Source organism: Chroicocephalus ridibundus, chromosome 1 (genome assembly GCF_963924245.1).
Source record: "Chroicocephalus ridibundus chromosome 1, bChrRid1.1, whole genome shotgun sequence".
Lineage (NCBI taxonomy): Eukaryota > Metazoa > Chordata > Aves > Charadriiformes > Laridae > Chroicocephalus > Chroicocephalus ridibundus.
Genome location: NC_086284.1, coordinates 125,593,598 through 125,616,415, shown reverse-complemented (window position 1 = coordinate 125,616,415; position 22,818 = coordinate 125,593,598). Strand labels below are relative to the sequence as shown.

General features: G+C 36.0%; 1 protein-coding gene across 4 annotated transcripts in view; it reads left to right on the top strand.

The window, feature by feature from the left end:
* Positions 1-22,177, top strand: part of TBC1D23 (TBC1 domain family member 23) — a 35,967-nt gene extending 13,790 nt beyond the window's left edge. For 2 of the 4 annotated variants that reach the window (XM_063350258.1, XM_063350248.1), the window contains 15 exons: positions 1,664-1,787; positions 3,860-3,984; positions 4,098-4,141; positions 5,097-5,200; positions 6,396-6,518; positions 7,545-7,637; positions 10,169-10,339; positions 10,561-10,603; positions 11,313-11,422; positions 12,079-12,221; positions 13,399-13,443; positions 16,523-16,611; positions 17,713-17,848; positions 19,008-19,202; positions 20,423-22,177. In XM_063350258.1, the coding sequence (XP_063206328.1) occupies positions 1,664-1,787; positions 3,860-3,984; positions 4,098-4,141; positions 5,097-5,200; positions 6,396-6,518; positions 7,545-7,637; positions 10,169-10,339; positions 10,561-10,603; positions 11,313-11,422; positions 12,079-12,221; positions 13,399-13,443; positions 16,523-16,611; positions 17,713-17,848; positions 19,008-19,202; positions 20,423-20,504 (1,627 nt within the window). In that variant the 3' untranslated portion in view covers positions 20,505-22,177. The remainder of the gene's footprint in view (positions 1-1,663; positions 1,788-3,859; positions 3,985-4,097; positions 4,142-5,096; positions 5,201-6,395; positions 6,519-7,544; positions 7,638-10,168; positions 10,340-10,560; positions 10,604-11,312; positions 11,423-12,078; positions 12,222-13,398; positions 13,444-16,522; positions 16,612-17,712; positions 17,849-19,007; positions 19,203-20,422) is intronic. The other 2 variants (XM_063350278.1, XM_063350268.1) reach the window with 1 other exon arrangement.
* Positions 22,178-22,818: the final 641 nt, after the last annotated feature.

Below are 22,818 nucleotides of genomic sequence, written 5' to 3'. Positions count from 1 at the left end.
AGGTTTTTGGTATAAAGTGTCCTATGGGTACCTGTCTTTCTTTTCGTCCTGCCTTTCCTATAGAATAGGGAGTTTTCTGAACTGTTCAAAATTAACAAACAGTTAATATGGAAGTATTTTTTTGGGCCGTAAGTAGAAGAAAGCACCATCTCAGATATGCAATTGAGTAGACAATGATTTATGTGAGAGCCTGTAAGGTAGTGAACTAATAAAAAAGCTGCAAGTGGATAGTGGAAGTGTGTCTTATCCCAGGGGCCAGGTGAGGAAAGTCCATTTCATCTGCTTACATGATGTCAATGTTACCTCTAATGGAGGGTAGAAAATAGCTTCTTTTTTTGTTGTTGTTAAAAAAACCAAAACAAAACCTCACAGAAAACCCCAACAACAACAATAAACCACTCTCTCCTAAAGTAAAGCTTAGGTTAGTTTCCAGGGAAATTCATTTTTTTATCCTTAGCTAAACTTTTTTTTTTAATTGTTTTTGCTTTGCTTTTGTTTTTTACCAGTCCTTCTAATGGCTGAGCCTGATGCCTCCATGGGGCTTTTAGCCTAGGAGGTGATGGATAGGTACAAGCAGTCACAATTCTTGACAAGTGGGGTTTTTTTGTTGTTTTTTGAGGGGTTGTTGGTTGTTTGGTTTTAGTTTGTTGTGTTGGTTGGTTATTTTTTTTTAACTGGTTATTTATTAGGGGTTGATTACTACAGTAGGTACCAGAAGTAAAAAAACTGCGGAGCGAAACAGTTAAGAAAAATGTCTAAACAAGGTTGTTTCACTGTCAGTAGAAATGCGGAAAGATTCTTTTTAAAGTTATTTTTGGGTATATAACCATTCTTAATGTTAAAAGGTGGTAAAGAATGACTGACTGAGTGACTGGAATAATTGACCATATTAACAATTGGAACAGAAAGTAATTTGCAAGTCTAGAATTTTATGCTAAATTCATTAATAAAATATTTTTCTTCTTTTCACGGTTTTTGTCCTGTTAACTTAATGGAAAGTCAGAGTTGTTGTGATAATTTCAAAAAAGAATCCCCGTGTTTAATTTGCTGTGAATGTTTCCATTTTACCACCACAGACATACCCTTGTTTGAGCAAGTTAGGGTGATATTTGTGTTTGGAGATCTGTGTGTCGAGTCCCACATAAGTTTACTTAACTTTTTGAACACTTGAGATTTGTTCTTAGTGTCTTTAAACAAGTATTTCTTCATTTTAAATACTCCTGTATTTCCTGCTTGATGAATTGACAATTGTTATTAATGTATGAAATAAGCATCTTTTAAATTTCCTTTGACTGCCATGTTAGAATGATTTATATTTTTTAACTCTGTTTTTAGTTAACAACACTGATACCATGCTAGCCTCGTTTTGATATTTAAATCTGTTTAAAATACTTCTGTATTATATACTCCGTCAAGTATTGGCAGTATTTCATTCTTTCTGCTGCATAATTAATATAGTGGGCTTTTCAGTGTTTGTGGGTGTTTTGTTGTTTTGGTTTGGTTTTTTAACTCTTGACGCAAGTTGACTTCATGATCAGTCCCTGTGAATTAAAAGAACAATATGGGAAATTACATAATCACAACTAATAAAGAATTGCTACTGCAAGTCTGACAACTGGAATATTACTTGGGATTTATGATTATTTTCACTGCTACTTTTTAGGGATTGTTCTATGAAAGGAAGACCGTTTCATCTATTTAGACTGCTTCTTCAGTACCACGAGCCAGAACTCTGCTCCTTTCTTGATACCAAGAAGATGACTCCAGACTCATATGCACTCAACTGGGTAATAAAGTGAAAGTAGGGAAACATAATGAAAAATAAATCTCTGTTAGAATTTAAGTACATGTTGCGAGTTTATGGAAGAGTAGTACAAGAGATTAAAACTCCATATATTGAAATAAATTGCATGTTTTTATATAGTGTGGGCTTTTTGTCTTTGGTGGTTTAAAATAAGGTATGAGATATTGTTAATGTCATGTTTTTATTGTGCTGGATGTTAATTGAGCCACTAATGTTAGGAGGTATTTGGAATAAGTTAGAATGAGAGCAACTGACATACTCAAAAAGTAAGAAACCATGATGTTAGTTTTTATAGTGGGCAGCTGTACGATTGTAGATATGGATTAAAAAATAGCCTAATGGGTCTTTTAAAGTCAAATTACTGATTGTTTTAAAAATCTCCATGTTAATAGATATGTTTGACTGCCTGATACAGTGCTTTGTCTTTTAGAATTTAGGCATGTGTATTTTACAGCTCTTCAAGAATTGGTCATTTCCTCCTCACCTTAACTTGAAAACTGTCTCGAGTTGTGGGTAGTTATAAAGACGCTTTCCTCAATCTTTTTTTTTTTTTAATGAAGTTTGTGTAGCAGGACTACAACATAAAGCAGCAAAATTCTCATGTTTCAATGCTACTTAGTATATGCGGTACAAAATTGTGATACAGTGCTTGCAGAGGCAAACTCTGTAAATTAATAAAGAAGGCTTTATATGCCTGATGAAATCTTTTAGGCTCTTTCAATGACTTTGTAAAATTTTTTGTAACTTCATTACTTTTAGTTAAAGAAATAAGACTGAAATGAATTATTAACCTGCGAGATCTGTATTTGTGGTTTGATTTTTTTAAAGGTGATTTTTTTTTAAGGCTGCTACCAATTTTAATATTAAAATGTGTCCAGGAAGAATTTCCATATTTGGAAAATCTGCCTTTTGCCAGTCATCAGCCTTCAAAGTCGTGTCTTTTCCTTAGTAAATACAAACTTCTTTGAAGTTGTTTGTTAAAAGTTTATTGATTCATTAGGAAAAAATCTTCCCTTTGAAGGAGGTAGGGAAATGAGCTAGTGTAGCTGGCAGTCTTAATATTATGCTTTCTGGTGTACTGTCTTTAAAAAAAAAAATCAAAACTTAAACCTCATTTTATAATATGAGATTATGTTAAAATTCCTTGTTTCATCTGTCAAAAAATTTAATCTATAAAGAGGTATTTCTAACATTCAGAGACCTTCATTGCCTTGTTGGTCAGGGACATTTTGTCTTCAGTTGTGTTTGACTCAGAATTGGATAGATCTTCTTACCTTTTGTTATAAAAGTGTACTAGGAAGTGTTGAAATATCGTGTTTAAAAACCAGATACTGAGCTTTTGAAAGCTGTAGCTCTGTTGATACGGAGTTTGTATGTGTCAGCACGTTCAGTAAGACCGCAGTGAAGCCAGCTGGTATGCATTTGTATGAAAAGAAGTTCCTACCTTTTATCCACTCTGAACTTTGCATATCAGAGAGGATGTATTTTTAAATGGGAACATGGGGGCAGGCAAACAGTTTGTTAAATGGTAAGGAAAATTTTCTGTTGCTTGCAAATGTTTAATTACTCAGCCATAAAGCATCATAACATGATGTTAAGTGACGTTGTCAAACTAATGTGCAACCATGTTCAATTAGCTTGGTTCTACTGTGAAAAATAAAAAGAATGTTGTTTACAGGATCTTTTCAAAGTCTTATTTGCTAAGCTAGTTGCGTAAATAATATTCCCTTATTATTGTCTTGTTGGTATAATTGGTATTTAGCAGTGGCTATGGCGTAAACAGGATTCCAGCCTCATTGTGTTAATCTCTGGTTGAATTTGCAAGGCTGACAATGCACAGCTGAGTTTGCCTTCACACTAGGCATATTCATTCACAGATAATCTGTAGCATTACTGCACTGTCTCAATAAAAATTTTTTCTGAGGGTAGAAACATCCTTCAATACATGGTACAAATGTATATTTTAATGTAATTTTGTTGGGTTTATTTTATTTAGATATCTTGTGTCTCTGTTAAAAATGTTGCTTTTTCTCACACTATTTTTCAAATTTTTAGCTTGGAAGCCTCTTCTCATATTACTGCTCAGTTGAAGTCACTCAGGCAATATGGGATGGATATCTACAACAAGCAGATCCATTCTTTATTTATTTTCTAATGTTAATCATCCTTGTCAATGCAAAGTAAGTGTATAGTTAATTCTTTGGGACATTCCTTGCTGACACAGTTTTAATCCACTGTTGTTTCACTTTGATTTTACTGACTTAATCTATGTCTGTGACTTTACTGTTTTCAGAGATGTTATCTTAGCACAACAATCAGATAAAGAAGAAATGATAAGTAAGTACTTCTCTTACATAGCTGCTACTGAAATGTTTACCCAGTATAATCCCCATTGATTATTATTTTTAATTACTAAATAACTGAATAATTTAATTATTTCCATGTGATTTTCTCATTAATGAATTCCCTCACACAGTAAATCCTTTCTTAGTATTCTTTTGTTGCATCACATTTGCCCTGTCCTTAACATTGTTTTCTTGTGTTTCCTTCTGGCACTCCCACACCTAGTTTTATACTTCAGTTTGGAGTAGTTGAAACAATCACCGTGTTTCTAAGCCCAAAGCAGGAACTTTCAAATCCTTTAACTCTACTGCACTTCTTGCTTTTTCAAGATTATTATCTTTGTATGCACTCGATTTGAGCCTAATTCGTTGTTCTTGTCTTACCCTCTTCTGTTTTTATAGAAATTACACTAAATTTCTTGTGAGCCTGTTGCACCAGCCTTTTTTATGTTTTTTACATTCCATAATATAATTAATAATCTCCTAGTAGTTAAATTGAGGGCGCCTTGAATTTCGCGTCTTTGCTATATACTGCAGAACTACGCCCTTGTACCATCTTGGACATACTGTATTGATTAAGTGTTTCAGGTACTAGGTATTACTGATTAAGTACTCTGTTTTAGAGGATTCTCTTGGTCAGCCCTCTAGAAAAGGCAGCTGACTTAGTATTACAACTGAAAGCTAAAATTATACAGAGGTAAGAGCATGGTAAAAAATAATTTGTAGAATGCTTGAACTTCTAGCAAATAGCATGGGTTTCCTATAGATAAGGAGTATTTCCTCTATCTTTTCTTTCCCCCTGGAGAGTGAATCAACATTCATGTTTAATCAATAAACTCAATTGTGCTAGGCTGTATTAAAAATAACTCATTTTATGATGTGAAAAGATGTATTGTGCTTCTTTTTGATGTCTGAAATAATGGTGTGCTTATGTTGTTTGTGTATCTCAGAATTCTTAGAAACTTCACCAGCCAATCTCGATTTAGAGGATATAGAAGATCTCTTCTCTTTGGCACAATATTACTGTAGCAAAACTCCAGCTTCTTTCAGGAAGGTAATAACAAAGTAATTTTGAAATCCTCCTCTTCTTGGTGACTGTTTAAGCTTCTGCTGACAGTAACTTTGAATATTTCACTGTAATGATTTTTTTTTTTAAAAACAATTTTTTCATCTTGTTACTCTGGTGGTATTTACTGTTGAGGATCATTGAAAGCTAAGAAGGTTAAGTGAAACATGTTATAGAATTGTAGAATGGTTAGAGCTGGAAGGGACCTTAAAGATCATTTAGTTCCAACCCCCCTGCCATGGGGTAGGAGCACCTTCTACTCGACCAGGTTGCTCAAAGCCCCATCCAACCCAGCCTTGAACACTTCCAGGAATGGGGCGCCCACAACTTGTTCCAGTGCATCGCCACCCTCAGAGTAAAGAATTTCTTCCTAATATCTAATCCACCCTCTTTCAGCTTGAAACCGTTACCCCTCATCCTATCGCAACACTCCCTGATAAAGAGTCCCTTGCTGTCTTTCCTGTAGGCCCCCTATAAGTACTGGAAGGCTGCTATAAGGTCTCCCCGGAGCCTTCTCTTCTCCAGGCTGAACAACCCCAACTCTCTCAGCTTGTCTTCATAGCAGAGGTGCTCCAGCCCTCTGATCCTCTTTGTGGCCCTCCTCTGGACTTGCTCCAACAGGTCCATGTCCTTGTGTTGGGGGCCCCAGAGCTGGATGCCATAGTCCAGGTGGGGTCTCACGAGAGCCTAGCCACTTCATCTGCCAGTTCCCTCAAAACCCATGAATGAATCTCATCAGGTCCCATGGACTTGTGCATCTTCCAGTTCCTTAGATGGTCACAAACCTTGTCTTCTCCTACAGTGGGTGGTTCTTCAATCTCCCAGTCCCTGTCTTTGCCTTCTGCAACTTGGGTGGTGTGGCTAGAGCACTTGCCATGAAGACCGAGGCAAAAAAGTCATTGAGTACCTCAGCCTCATACCATACCTCAGTACCATACCCAGTGGTATTTCATCATGTTAGCATGGTCAGAGTGGTGAACAAGCATGTTTATAATGAAAGTTCAGGCCTTGCCATGGTTTTCAGAAAGAATTTCAGTTGATCAAAAATCTGATTAGCTGGGCAAGATGCACGTGTATCAGGCTTAATGTTTGTGACATGGTGGATATAGTTTTACTTTAAGCCTTTACATCTAAAGACAATGGGCTTCAGTTAACTTTTTGTTTTTTCCTCTTGCCTTATTAGGACAACCACAGTCTTTTTGGCAGCAGCTTGCTGGGCCTCAAAGATGATGACACAGACTTGAGCCAGGCTCTCTGTCTAGCGGTTTCTGTGTCTGAGATTCTTCAAGCAAATCAGCAACAAGGAGTCAGTATACTGAATTACTCTCTTCTTCCCCCCACTCGATTTTATGGAAAAGGAAAAGAATCACTTACTACTTTGCGTATCACAAATATTTTTGAGTGCTAACAACACTGATGAATATTTGCTATTTCAGGAAAATATGTTCTTGTCTTGTAAGTGATCTGCTGACTACAGTGCATTTGTGCTGTAGCAACTAGAGCTACAGAACAGGGGAGCTTAATGTAGCTGATTTGAATCTGAGGAGTGAGAGCCTAAAGTATTATCTCACTAATTTTATTTCCTTTCCAAATGTAGCTATTGTAGAGAAAATTTAAAACCCGCGATCAGTACCTTTTGAGAAGAATGACATTATGAAATATCTGTCTGTTGTCAATGAAAGGTTTAAACAAAAAAATTACTATTCAAGCTATTTCTGTTGTAGTTAATTACAGACATACTTAGATGCAGGGACTTCCCTTAGAGTATTTAAGACCAATATATGGATAATAGTATAGGTAGACTATAGCATTTCTTATTGACTACTGGCTTTTTGTAGCAGTTTCGAGGCCCTGGTTTCATCATGCATGCTTTTTTTTTTCCCTAGTCCAAGTAAAGTTAAGTGTCTGTTTATATCCTGCTTAAGCCAGTGGGGTATAAAGCTATCCTTATGTGCTGTGCTGAGTAGTAATGGACTGTTGAATTAGGACTTCAGAGTTGTCCCTTCTGATGTCTTGTTGATTTGTGCCCTTATACCCACTATATTTCTTCTCAGAGGGGTGAAATAATTACACTGCATGCACTTGGGTGAACCTTTCTGGTGTGCAAACTGATGAATTAATGGGAAATCACTATTAGAATACGGTTGTTAGTCTGGTAACTGTAGATGTTCAGGTTAATCCAATTAAATAAGACTTTCTGATAGCTGTTAGCCCCTTTGAGGGGGGCTTGTAGTATTGGAATTAGTATTAAAATATAATTGAATTATGTACTTTCCCATCAATAATTAAAAAATTTTAACATTTTCTAACAGGTCAAATCTTTATCTTTCAGGAAGGAGTAAGGTTCTTTGTAGTGGATTGTCGTCCTGCAGAGCAATACAATGCTGGACACTTATCAACAGCGTTTCATTTAGACTCGGATTTGGTTTGTATGCTTTTTGTTTCTTTACTGATTTTTGAATCCTGAGTGAAATAGAAGGAGAGCTAAATGTTTGTCTTGAAAAGTAAATTATACTTCATTTAGACTCTAGTCTATGTACTGCAGTGTCTAGCTATGTGATGAGGTTTCAAAAGTTAGCTTCTCTAAAGGAGACTGGTGGAACCATCACCTTACTGAGAAGTTTAGTCCTTAATGACATTAGAATTTGGGATTCCAAATCTCTGCTTAGAACTGGAAAAACCCATACAGGCTACAGACTAGGCATTGCTTGGAGGAGAAATCTCTTTTTAGCATCATAAATTTCTAATGAAAGGTGTCATTAATTTTAACAAGTAGCTTCCCTCCCCCAGCCAGTTTTACTACAGCCTTCTTGTAAGGAGCATATGTCTTGGAAAGGATTTGGTTGCTTCTTTAAAATTTTTGCAGTACAATATGAGAGAGAAAGTGCATTAATTTTGGGACTGAGATGTACTACGGACTAATTACTTCATTAAAGATTTTGCTGTAGTTTCCATTTGATTATGAATTCCTAACTGAACATTCAATCCTATTTTTTTTTTCTCTGACCTTTTTTCCCCAAATCACTTATAGTTCAGCTGACTTACAGTGTATTCTTCACTTCTAGATTAACCCTCTACTATTTCACTTCAAGCAGTCTATGGATGCTGCATGGAATGATTTTTATGTATATACCCCAAAAAAAGCTTTTTTACCTTTCTTAGTTAAGAAGCTCGGTCCTGACTCTGTTATCTTTACCTCTCTAATTACAGTGATGTATTATTCAGTATTATTTGCACAAGTGTATTTATATAGGAGAGAAAAGGAGGCTGAGGGGAGACCTTACTGCTCTCTAGAACTGCCTGAAAGGAGGTTGTAGTGAGGTAGGTGTCAGTCTCTTCTCCCAAGTAGCAAGTGACAGGACAAGAGGAAGTGGCCTCAAGTTGCATCAGGGGAGGTTCAGATTGGATATTAGGAAACACTTCTTCACCAAAAGGATTGCCAAGCGTTGGAACAGGCTGCCCAGGGAGGTGGTTGAGTCACCATCCCTGGGGGTATTTAAAAGACTTGTAGATGTGGCACTTGGGGGCGTGGGTTTGTGGTGGACTTGGCAGTGATAGATTAACAGTTGGACTCAATGATTTCAAAGGTCTTTTCCAACCTAAACAATTCTATGATGCAATGTTCTGGATCTTAATATAGCTCAAAAATTATTTAGGAAAAAACTTTCCCCATAACACATGGGTGTCCTTCTGCTAGCCTTAATTCAGTATCATATTCAATAAAGTAGAAATAAGCATTATAAATTATTAGTTTAAAAACCTAGTAATATATGAAAAAGAAGGCCATGAAAACAATTCTTAAATTGGATGGGATTAGTTCATATATATTTAAATTACATATTGGAATTAACTTCTGCAGTGTGTGTCAGTTGGCATGGTTAGGATCCTTCATGAACCACGCTGGATGAATGTCACCAGATTCGTCTGTTATTAGGAGTCTAATGACAGGAAAACATTGTAGGGAATAATCTTTGCGACTAAAAGCTATTAATAGAACTTCATTGTGTTTTATACGCTTGTATGTGCAAAGTACACACAATTTACTTTAAGAGGAGGCAATGGGGAAAGCACCTTGAAATCCATCACATTTATAGGTAGTCTTAGATAGTAGTGAGATTTAGCACCTGTATAATAAAGCAGCAGCATTTGGCTCTAGGAAAACCCCAGTTAAAATTCAGGTTAATTTACTGATGATTTGGTTGTGTGCTTGTTACTTTGTTTTTAGTCATTTAATCCTGTGTAAAGGCTAGATAATGAGAATTCAACCTCCTCCCCTCACCTCCCCCCCTGCCCCCCCAGCTACAGGTCAATATTTCCTTATTAATTTAAATAAGTGCCTTCCCCACAAGAGCAGGGGGAAGCACAAATTTCATCTGTATTTAGAAAGTCTTAATATTGTATTTAGAAAGGCATAATAGGCCTTGAGGAGACCGCAACCTTAACTTTTTGAGAGTACTATGAATCCCAGGTATCTCCCTGTACTCCTGGTTGTAAATTTTTTTCCAAACCTCGCTAATTAAATGAAATAAGCCTAGCAGGCACACAACAAGAGGATCACCTTACTGTCACATAGAAATTCTTGGTATTGTAAAGGGTTTCAAAACTGCAAATTTTGAACATGTTGTGCTCAAGCATGTGTAGATATAGAAACGAGTCCCTCTGCCATATTGCCAACTTAATGCAACATGAAAATTGGAAAAACTTTTTCCACTATTACTTGGTGCCTGCAAAAATAAACTAACAAATATTAGTTGGGGAGAGCAAGGTGGAGTCAGGAAGAAAAGGACCATTCTCAGTGTTCTTTACATAACATGAGATCTGGGTCAGGCTGTCTTTTTTGTGTGTGTTGCCTTGCTTGTGCTCAACAAATTATAATCGTTTTGAAAGTTTCTGTCTTTTCACAGGTTGTATTACAGTATGTTGATGTCAAACAGCACTTGTTTGTTCGTTCCACAGATGCTTCAAAACCCATCAGAATTTGCACAATCTGTAAAATCCCTATTAGAAGCACAAAAACAGTCTATTGAGTCTGGCTCCATAGCTGGTGGGGAACATCTCTGCTTCATGGGAAGTGGCAGAGAGGAAGAAGACATGTATATGAACATGGTGCTAGCACACTTCTTACAGGTACAGCTAAATTGCTGTGGATTTTAATTAGCTGAAATAAAGTGTATCTGCACATGTCACTGATACTAAATGGCAAAGTGTTTTCCCCTTAAAATCTTAACAGTTTTTTTACATTACTCAAGTTTACAGTTTTTATGAAATTAACCCACGTTTCATTACCATGCTTGCAAAACCCATTCCACAGATTTTTGCTTCAACCAAAAATGTCTTTTCTGTTGCAGAAAAATAAGGAGTATGTAAGCATTGCCAAAGGAGGATTTATGGGTAAGCTTATTAATAGTGAGCTTTGACTTGACAAAACTTGATATCTTAACGCTGTTGGTATTTTTATAAGGCTTTGGCTAGAAATCAGCAAAATGAATAGCAAATAAGTCTCATTTGTCAGGTTTTTGTTTTCTGTAAGTCAACACTCTGCACTTGCGCATTTGTAGTTAGCTGTTATGGCTTACCCGCCATTTCTGAATGGTGAAAAATTAATACAAGAAGTGGGGGAATTCCCTCTTTATTCTAACTTATTCTTTATGTTTAGCCTCAGATCCATATGAAGATGCTACTTCATAATTACTATTAATTGTTGCTGTGTTTTGTTAAATCATCAGTTCATAATTCAGCACTTTGTGTTGCTGAAATCAGTCAGGCTCTACAACAGCGGAGAGATCTGTGCTACAGTAAGGGTAGCACTCTTGTACAAGAGTATAGAAGCATCTCTGGTCAATATGAGTGGTGTCATAATAGCTATCTTTAGGATCAAAGCAGTGATTTATTTTTAATTGCTGCTATATTTTAGCTGTAATCTTCAGTAAAATAAAGGTTATCCTAGTGCCTTTGTACTAGCAAAAGTATCTGAATTTATCTATTTTATTAAATCATGTGGAGCAAAAATTGTTACTGATTAGTCTTGGATGCACAGCATTTTCACCAACAGACTAATTCCAGTGTCGTTCTGAATATTTTTTTAATGGTCTTTCAACAGCTCTCCAGCAGCACTTAGCAGATATCAATGTAGAAGGACCAGAAAATGGATATGGCCACTGGATTGCTAGTACCTCAGGCTCAAGAAGTAGCGTAAACTCCTCTGTTGATGTAAGTGAATTTTAAGCACAAGTGGCAGTGGGATGGGAGCCCCAGGTGTAATGCGTTTTTTCTTCATATTCCTCGTTCTGTTCTGTAAAATACGTTGCTGCAAGTCACGATTGTTTTCAGTTCTGTGTTTAATTTCAGACTATATTCGCTGTCTAGCTGGAGGCAACCTAAACATTTTTATCCTCTTGACAGCAAGAGCTTGTAGAGAGGAACTTGATGTAGTCATTTTCCAGCAGAAAGTATGTAATGGACAATTCTTTTCCCGGCGCTTCTTCACTCTGGGAATAAATTACTATAAAACTGCCACATAGTTTCATGGGAAAGCTCAAAATTGTCTCTGTTTTATAGCTGATATGTTGTACATAGAATTTGGCTTTTAATTTGGATACAATTTATCATTAATAGAATTCCTTCCTCTCTAGATTTGCATGGCAGAGGGCTCAGTAATAAGGTTTGTTAAGCTTACTTTATTAGATCATCTTTACCTCAGACACATATCGTTGCTGTCATTTAATAGAACTTAATGCTGGAATTTATGTTCTTCTGACTACCAAAAAGTAGACTGCTGTTTTGTAGTCTGTTACCTTTCTTAAGAAACTAGAGATGAAATAACAGTATTTTTACATGATTAATCCTGAGAAGAGTTACTTTTACAGGGTGATTCTCCCAATGGTTCAAGTGATGGAAAAGGAGTAAAGTCCCTGGTGAACAAAATGACAGTTGCTTTGAAGACTAAATCTGTGAACGTGAAAGAAAAAGTTATTAGTTTTATTGAAAATACATCTACTCCTGTGGACAGGTGCGTCACTTATGAATTAGTAGTGAAGAATGGCTTCCCATTTCAGGTGGCTATTTTGTAAATGTGAAGACTGTGCTAATTAGGAAAAAAGTTATCTTCCAGGTGCAGCTTTTAGATTTCCTATCCCTACCTTCCTCACAATTTTATCATAACACTGTAAGCCTACTGTGCTGCCTTAGTATTGCAAGGCCAGTGTAAGCAGCCTTTTCTCTTGAATGTCTGTCTAGAATTTGTCACTGCATGGTTAGTTTGACTTCTTAGAATATGTCAATTCTGTATTCAATATAAAAGTCAAGAATGGTTTCACATTTATTTCTCCATCTTGACTTTAATGGAATGGGTGAATGACAGAAAGATTCTGGACAGGTTTTTTTGTTTTGTTGGTTTTGTTCTGTTTTGGTTTTCTTTTTTATTGCCCCATTTTGTCAAGTTGAGGTTAATTTATTTTTTTTTTAAGATCTTGATTTTTCAAGCCCTGATGTAAAGCTGCTTTTCAAACCCAGAATCCACTCTTTTTAATTTTATGTATTTTCAAGTAGAGCTGGGAACAAGAATGTGCAAAAATGTTAAGATACTTTCAAAGTTGGAAGTAATCATTCCAAACGCATACCTTAACTAGGTGAAAGAATAACAGCTTTCATCTGTCAAAGCTTTAATTGAATAGCCTGTTTTAGAGTTCATTAAAATGCAATCTTTGGAGTTCTGTGTTGCTAAGACATTGATATTCAAGAATCTTAACAGAGCTAGCGTATGTTTGATAGCAGGATTTTAAACACGTGCCAAACAAACAGCAGTTTTTAGTAGTCTTGTACCTAATCAGAAGGTACAGACTGTTGCTTCTTTTGGTGTTGGAAAATTATTTTTTTTAATTATTATTTCACAATGAGGGGCAAAAATTTCTTAAATAAAACTTGGTAGTAGCTTCTATTGTGTGACGAATTCAAGCAAGGCTTATATGTAAGCCATACAAACCATGAAAAAAATGCATCTTTTAATAGAATTTTTACAAATATTTCTCTACCTCGTGGTTAGCTGTCATGAAGCATCACTTTTATAAGCATCCTCCTTGAAGAAGATACATTGCCAATATAGAACATTTCAATTATTTATCTAGATTTTACCTTTAAACTTTTTTTTTTAATTCTTTTGTTCTGTCCTCTGCCCCAATGTACTGTAGAATACCTTTCAATATTTCCTGGCCAGACAGAGCAAGCCTGGAGCGGTAAGCTTGATAATTAAGCAGTCTGACTAAAACCACCTTTGTTGTATTTAGCATGGCATTGCAATATTTGTAAGCATTGGTTACACTGACAAAATTGCTCACATATTTTTATATTAATTTAGGGTTTTTGAATATATTAAAGCTATTGGTTTTTACAAGTACTGGTCAGGGGACTAGAGGAAGGAAAAGAATGTATTGGCAGTGCTTTCTTCTCTTAGTTTCTGCTTTGTTATTTCTGTTCTCTTCCTTACTATTGCTTTTTATGGATTTTTTTTTTTTACTTGTCATTTCCTATATACATTTTATTAGCGACTTGTACTAGTGAAAGACACCAGGAGCAATTACTGAACAGATTATGCCTTAAGGTTTTAACAGGAGAGACTACAACTATGAAAGGGACTTGTTATAAACTGTTCATAAAGCATCATCAGAGCTTAGACGTGACAGGGAATCCATACAGAAATTCTGCCTGGAAATCTGGAACTTTTATGGTTCTCATCACATGGTGTTAGAACATACTGGTAGAGCAGAGGTGCTCATTACTGGGGAAAGAAAAATGCTGAGTTATAGGTAAACATGCCTTGCATCTCTCCCTCATCTTTTTCATGTAACTACTGTGTTTCACACAAACGTGGAGTCCCACATTTGACTCGGATTTATTGCCTTATTATTTCAGAAATAAAAATTGTGAATTGAGGTTAAATAAAATTACTCGTGATAAATGAAGGACAGCTCATGTGTAATCACCTTGGAACTTTGGTTATCCTTTAGGAACTCTGTTATAGCTCTTGACCCTCATAGGCTGAAAAGCATGAAGATTGGTGCTGGAAGAATTAAGGAAGATCTAAAATGCTGATTGGGTTTTCAAGGATTTTGGACCAATTCTTTCAAGTAGTCTGCAAATAGTTTGAGATAGGATTTATCCGTAAGCATTACAGAATGGTGGTGTGTGAGCAAAACCAACAGTAATGTTAACCGGTATTTAAAAAAAAAAAAAAAGGGAATATCCCAATAGCATATAATATATTTTTGTTAATTTACAAATCCTAGAAATCATGGGGATTTCTCCCCACATTTTGTTTATCAGTTTTTAGAATATGGTAAGAAAGTCTTAAAATTCCAACTTAAAACACTTGATGGCTCTGTTTGATAACTGAAAGACACTTGAATCTGTATTTGTAACCAAGAAGTTTTGATATATTGAGGTTATAGTTCAGTTATTTACTTGCTCCTTTCACTGACATTGCTCATCTTCTTTCATTGGGAAGATGCAGTAATAAATTTGCTCACACTGTGGATCACTAGACTATTCTCAAATTTGCGCTTCTTGAAAACCTGCAATGGCATTCTTTTCCCATCCATTCAATTAGATCCATTTTGTGTTTATCACCGATATATTTAATTTTGCAGGTTTGCCACTAAATGGAATTACACATTCCATTTGTAACAATGTAATGGTGGCCTTCCATGCAAACAGGTTAAAGGAAATCCATTTCTAGTTTAAGATGTTCCCAGTTTTTATAAAGTAGCTTTTTACTTTCTCTTGTCTTGACTAACTTTGGTCTATAAACACCCAGAAGATCTTCTCTTAAATCCTCTCTGTGTAATCCAATTTGACACTATTTAAATGTGCTGCTTCTTACTCAATTGGTTATGTATTACTAAAGCATATTTACAAATCCTCCATATAGAAGCACTGCCTTCTTGAATTGTCAGTGTCATTGATGCTTATTGTCTTAAACACTAATGAGCATGTTTTTGTATTTTTATTTTTTGTTTCATTGTAGAATGCATTTCTGTTCGTTGGGGTTCTTTTTCCTATTAAACATTTCCTTGTTTTGTCTACGTTAGCCGTAGAAAATTCAGGTTTCTTTTTTTAAAATTTCAAATATGCTTTCAGGTATACATAAGTACTGGCATTCCTTTATGTATTACTAAAGAGGTTGCCTCTCCAACTTGGTTCTACAGTAGCACGTAAACTGGAGTTTGTGAATACACTTAGAACAAGAACCAGGGCTTGTAGTTCATAGGAAATATGAATACACATTGCGGGGAGGGAGGTTATAGAAACTGAAATGGTTGAAAGGAACAGGTGGGGTTTGGTTTGGTTTTGTTTCTTTAGACTACTACATGTTGCCAATTCTAAAGGCTAAGATCAGGAAATGTTTATTTTTTCAGGAATTAAGTATTTTGTGGCTTTGAACCTTCAGGTTTTCTCATATTTTTGAGATATTTTCAGCAGTTGAGGGCCAGAACTTTTTAACATGACAGCTGTGACCATGTAATCACAGTACTCTGAGCTGGACCGTTAAAATATCTCAGGATTTGTAACTGTTACTGTCAAAACATTAAGATGCAACTGTGTGTGTTTGTGTCATTTGATATAATCCATAGAAATAGATTTAAATGTTATTTTTGAGGTCAATAGCTTCGCAGAAATCCTAGTGATGCTGGGATTTTAGCAGTAGGGATTGCTTCACAAAAGATTTCAGGATTTGGTTCATGATGGAAAAAGTAATGGACAGGAAGTCAGAGTTCACGCTACAGTGGGAGGTTTATAAGCGCACTTTGAAGTGCTTAAGGTATTTTGTTATCTTTTGAGGAATTAACCTGAAAATTGAGCTTCCAGACATGTTCGTTAATAGTCTTAATTTATTTTTTTTCCTTCATCCCAATTTGGCATCCTTGTAAAGCTGCCCTGACTGTCCAGAAGTATTTCAATTTCATGCTAGAAATTTCATAGCATTTTGTCAGTTTTCAGGTCTCTAATCTATTTTGCCATTTGAGAAAGTGACCAGAAGTTCTTCCTGAAACAAAGAAGTGTTTCTTTTCACTTTTTATTTGTTGCAGCAGTCAGCCTCGCTAAGTAACTGAAATATGTGCTTTCACTAACCAAATAGCTTGATGGCCCAGTCACAGCTTCCTTGCAAGCAGCTTCATGAAACTCTCTTGTCCTCCTCAGTTGCACAGTTGTGTTTACATTTTGCTGATGTGTTATTGTAGGAGTCATACTATCAGCTTGACAGTTACATTTCTTCTCCTATCCCATGTCCTCTCCTGCCCTTTTCATTGCCAACAGACATATCAGCAGCAGTGACAGAGTAGGAAAACCCTACCGTGGTGTGAAACCAGTATTCAGCATCGGAGATGAAGAAGAATATGATACTGGTAAGTAGAAGATTTTCCTCTTTACTTACATTAGCTTATTTAAACAAAATTATTAAGTTTCGCTAAATCATGAGTGTATTTTACATCTTTGTCTTACAATGTGACATCTTTTTAACTGTGAAGACAACCATTTTTTGCTAATGACACAAGTTTATTCGAGGTAGTAAGGGCAGACTGAAGAATTGAAGGAGTCTTGCTAGTCTGAGTGATGGGGCAATAAAATTCAGTATGAATTAATGTGAGACGAGAAAGACACGAAACAAAAACAGTTCTAGCTTCAGATACAAAATGCTAGACTGGTTTGGCTGTGTCCAGGAGCAGTAAGTTTATAATAAGTAAGTGCTCATTAGCAGTCAGAAAAGCAAATCAAATGCTAGGAATTACAAGGAAAGGAACAGAGAGTAAAACAGAGGTCATTATGTCACTGTATAAACCTATGGTTCACCCACACATTGAATATTGTGCATCTTGATCCTCTATCTCAGAAACAGCATGTTTGAACAGGAGAGGTTCAGAGAGGGATAAGAAGGGTGAGGAGAGATGTGAAATAGCTTTCACAACAGCCATAACTGAATATTAGAACTTCTGTTAGGTGAAATAGACAATTTAAGGGAAGAAAAGCAGCCTGCAAAAATAATGCCTAGCATCGAAAGGCATCAACAGATGTTTGTTTCTTCTTGTACAAAAAACTAGAAGCGACAAGAGGAGGTTTTCCTGGAATGTAGTTAAAGTGGTTTTGGTACTTCATGCTGAAAGATATTGGTGTTGTAGATACAAAAAGTTTACAGGGCTTCGAGGATAGTCTGGACAAGTCCATGTAAAAGAGATCTATTAAACTATACTGAATGGATAAATCAGAACAGCCTAATAAATCCCCTGAGCTGAAAATAGTTGTCTGCTGAGAGAGAATTAAAGAGGAATATCAGATACTCGTGCTTTTTTCTTTCTTCCCTCTGAACAATTGTTTATGTCTAGGTAGACCTTGATTTGAACCCGTATAGCTACTCTGGGTTTAAGTGAATTGAAAAGTTGTCTGATGTTGTGTGAAAATTTTTTCTTTTCTTTTCTTTTTTTTCTTCTTACCCCCTCCCTTCAAAATAGATGAAATTGATAGCTCCTCAATGTCAGATGATGATCGAAAAGAGGTTGTCAACATCCAAACATGGATAAATAAACCTGATGTGAAGTATAACTTCCCCTGTAATGAAGTAAAAGAAAATGGACATATGTTTCCCAGGTACTGGAATTAGTCCTAAGCTTAATGAAAATGTCTGTCTTGATACACATTTAAAAAAAAATATTGGGCTTTTAAGTTATTCTTGATATTAAACTAGGAAATGAAGGTGCGGAACAACCTAGAACAAAATATTACCACTATATTTGCATTCTTATATTTGCAGTCTTATAGAATGGTAATTATGTACAAGTCCTTGTATAAAGTTTTGCTTTGCAAAACAAGATAGAAAGAAAAATATTCTCAATATACATAGCCTTATTTTTCAAGACCAGGTAGATCCAAGTACGTGTGCCTCCTTTTTTCTTGTCTGTTTGTCTCTGTGCCTTGTACTACGCACCCATCTTGCCCCTAAGATTCAGTGACCTTGTTAATCCTCCAAGGGCAGAACATGATGCTTGCTGTATCTTATCTTCCACGAAAAGTACAAATCCTGTTGAATCTAGATTACAGAAAATTTTGATGGGCGTTCTCTTGCATCATGATCTGTTCTTGTCTTTTATTATTAATTTTATTTTCCCATTAGATTTATTTTTATTTGGTGTAGGGTTAGTAAGCTGTTATAGTATGACTTCTCAAGCAGAGTTGGAACTTAACTAGTGTGTTCCCACCACTAGTTGAACATGCATGCCTTCCGTGAAGAAAGCAAAAGTGGGTATTGAGCTAAGATGGCAGGTCAGCATCTGCACGTTAGTGCTTGTACATTCATTGACAATGATGGAGTGCCAGCACATCCTTTCAACTTAGGTCTGATGCTCCATGTGTAGAGTTGCTGCTCAGTAGGTGGAGGGATGGGGTTAGGGTATGATTGAAGGACGGAAGAGAGGCTGGAGGCGTTTTCCCTACTCTGTGCATTTCCTGACACATTACTGGTCGTTGGGATCATTTTTCATAGCATTCGTGGCTGTTGTGTTGAGGTGGTGATGTTAACTGCTCACTCTGGTTTTGTATGCTGTTGAGGATGCTATGTTTGTTTTCAAAAATAGCTATGATACAGTACTGTGAAGGAAAATCTGAAGTATTTTGTAGACCTTTCCAAATTAGATTTGGGAACTGTTTTACGTAGCTCTCTCCCTGTAGCTTATTTGTAGAATTTAGCTTTCTAAATAGCTGGTATGTAGTTCATTAGCAAATTTAATTTGTATTTTTCTTTTTCTTCAAGTCATCTCCTAGTGACAGCAACTCATATGTATTGTTTGAGAGAGATTCCATCACGAAAGGGACTGGCTTACATACAGTCTCGACAGGCACTCAACTCTGTAGTCAAAATCACATCCAAGAAGAAACACCCGGAACTGATCACCTTTAAATATGGAAATAGCAATACTTCAGGCATAGAAATTTTGGCGATTGAAAGGTAAGCCATCTCAGTAGCAAAGATCTAAGTAGTAATGATCTACAGAATGCTGTCAGCTGGAAATCAGGGGCATGCTGTAGTTCCCATAATTGAGTTCAAAAGTAGTATTTTTTTATTTAGGTATAGATAATTCAGATGTGAACCAGAAAAAAGATCTGCCAGTGGAATGAGGAGAGTTTACAAGACACAGCAGAAGGGAACTCCGTGGTCTGCAATGACAGTTGTTGGGGATGGGATGTGTGGAAGTGTTTTCTTTCTGTAAGGTGTCTTAAATGAAAATGAAGTGGACAGCTATCTGCAGCCTGAAGTATGGATTTGTGAAGAGAGCGATTTAAGAGAGTAATCTTTCTTCTGTGGTATCTTTTCTGAGACTTCTAACTCTTCCTATGCATTATACAAGGAGTGTAAAAGCCTGACCTCAAAACTCTGAACCCCTGAAACATGGTTCCTGAAAGTTAGATATTGCCATGCTCAACATTTGCTTGCTTAAGGCTGGGGGGAAGTCAGGGGGATGGGTGTATTGGGCTTTTTTCCACTGGCGTAGCCTGTTGTTTCTTGGCACTGTTTTAACAAAGTTGCTGACATCAGTTGGACATTTACTCATCCTCTTCCTTGGGGAGAACTGTGTGCAGTGGGTGCTCTGTTTCCATAAAAGGTGGGAGATGAGTTTCCCAGCTAACTAGGGAAGTTGTTCTCTGCCTGTTGGCTACTTACAGTGAAATTAGTTTGCTAGTAGGTCAGACAATGATAATTTAAAATGTTGCAGAGAACTTTGCTGCTTGTTGAATTACTTCATCGCCACCTTGTTGACTGGAGCAAATCTAGAAGGGAAAGGATCATAAACAAATGATCTAGAGCTATCTGTAAGAATTAAAAAAGCCCAAACAAACAAGAACTGACATGCTTCAGTTGGACAGTGCTGTCTCTAGAGATCTTGGAACTGCCAGATCTATACTGTTGTCAATTAATAAAGAACTTTTCCTTTCCAGGATGGCCTGTGAAGCACTCCTAAGCAGTTCTAAGTTCACAAATGGAAAGTGTTTCATAGTATAAACAGGAAATAAATAATATTTTCTCAGTAGTTTTTCATTTTTAATATATTCCCCTCCTCCTTCCTTCTAGTTAGTGCCAGAGGAAAAATCAAAACAAGAATTATGGAATTGATACTCAAAAATTTTATAGTGAATTAATGATGGCTTTTTCTAATCTTTTTTTTTAAGGTATTTGATTCCTAATGCAGGTGATGCTACCAAAGCCATAAAACAACAGATCATGAAAGTATTGGATGCCTTGGAGAGTTAATAACTAAAGACTTTGTAGAGAACAGTTTATAAAGAAGAAGCAACCAAGATACTGTATGTGGACACAAGCTGACTGTTTCCCAACTTGAATACTAACTTAAGAGAATTTTTCTGTTTGCTGATGGGAGTGCCTGAGTAGCAGGCTTAAGATAGGGTAAATTATTATCAATTTCTGAACAGGATTTTTAATTTTTGTATTGTTCTGCTTTTTTGTTTTGAAATGTTTATTATAAAGGTCAGTTTGTTTCATTTTTAATGCAGCCTTAATGTGAGTGGTCTGTGTTCACATTAAGTGTGTTAAAAGAATGAAGCACTGCCAGATGTGGAGAAGCAGTTGAAAACAGAATGGGTTTTTTAATTACTGTCCCTTGAAAGTAAAATGTCTCCACTGCCTACAGTCTATAAATTTGATTTTGCTTACTGGGTAATATCAAGGATTGATTAAAAACTTGGGTTTATGTGCAGAGCAGATAAAAATATTAAAAATACTGGTTCCTTCTCATTAAAAATGGTTAAGTCCAGGTTGGGCTACAGATAAATGGGAAAAATGCAAGCAATTTGTAAAATTAACTTTTTAAAAAGTCTTATCTAGTACTAGGTTAAATAATTCAAACTGGTTGTAAGGGTATTTTTAAATACCAAAACAAACTGTGCACAATAAGCTTTTACTACAGGGTTGTGATTTTTTTAATTATGCAAAATTTTACATTTCATAGGTTGAAGCCGTTTCTCTTGTAAAGACCAGTGTGTGCATTGAAATTGAACCTAATGCTTCATGACAGAATATGACAGTCTAAAACAAGTTACCTTGCTCCTCAGAAACAAGATGTCTTAAGATAGTAATTAGACGTTTAGAAACCTTTAGTTCAGCACAGAAGTATGTGCTGATTGAAGGTGTGTTCAGCAAGAAAAATAGCGCGCACGAATAAAGCGAAGAGATTCAAGTGCTATATACCTGTGATAGATGTATTCATTACCTGTTGCCTTCACTGATTTGAGGATTTGCTTATATTCTTTTAACTAACATCTTCTAAATTAGTTAATGTTTGAGAGATGGCAGCTATGTGATTGTTTATCAGCAGATTTCCGCTTGTTCCAAGAATGGTTCTCCTGTTAAAAAGCTCAGTACAGGGATGTCCTTATGGCCGAGGCATCACACCTTTATAGACCGATGTGGAAATTACCAAAAACTGTGAAGTGAAGATAATAGGGATCAGCTTTGCTGCGTGAAGTCTTCTGAGTATTTAAATCAAAACCTGTGAATTGGTAGATCATCAGGAGGTAAAATAAATTAAACTGACCTTTATAAAAAACAGTTATTCTAAGTTATTTTACTAGGAATCAAGCTAGGGCACCTTACTTCTGGAACTAATTCCTTTTTTTTTTTTTTTTTTTTTCTTCTTAGTAACTGAGTAAACACCAATAGAACTTGAACTGTTGGAGATATTTGCATGAAATTGCACCTGGGCCAACACTCATGTATTTAGTTTTGCCCAGCAGCTGTTGTATTACATTTTCCTCTTCCTGCTCCCTTCTGAAAATATCCTAAAGAGTCTCTGACTCTGTGCCTACTTCAGCAATGAGATTTTTTTCATGTAAAGATGTTTGTGTTACTGTTTATAAACTACAGTTGTAAATAAACCAGTACAATTTGAACATAACTTGTTCTGTCAGAAAGCATTTAATTGCATACTGTGTGAATCGTCTGAATCAATTAACAGTTTTTCCTCAAGGTATTTTGTAAATGGAAGTGAATTTGATCATTGGAATGGAAGAAGCTGATCATGGATCATAGGGAGCTACCGTCAGTGACATCTTAATGTAAGTATTCTGGAATTTAGACTTAGACTAATTTAATTAAATACTTTTGAGTGAGCCATAGTAAGCATTCCTAGAAAGGTAAAAATGAGTTATCGCATGGTCAAATTATAGAAAGGGTCTCTGCATAAATACCAGACTTCTCAGCATCATTTTTTTTATATTATGAAAATGTTGATAAAATGATACCTCTCATTTCTGCTAGTTCTTGGGGCAGGTGAAATTGTAAAAAGTACACTCATTTGTTACATAGGTGTATTTGGGTGTTAAATGTGGAAAGTGGGTAATGTGTATGCTTCTCTATGAGGACAACAAATAGCTTTTAGATCTACAGTAGGTAAAGCTGCAGTAAGTCAGTTCTTAAGTTTCTTCTGTGTAGAAATGTATAATCCAAGCCATTAAGAGGCTAATTATTTGCAATTTGTAAGGCAATGTATAAGTTATTATCAGGCTCCTTATATTACAAAGCTCAGTACAAACCATGAATAAATTCAGTA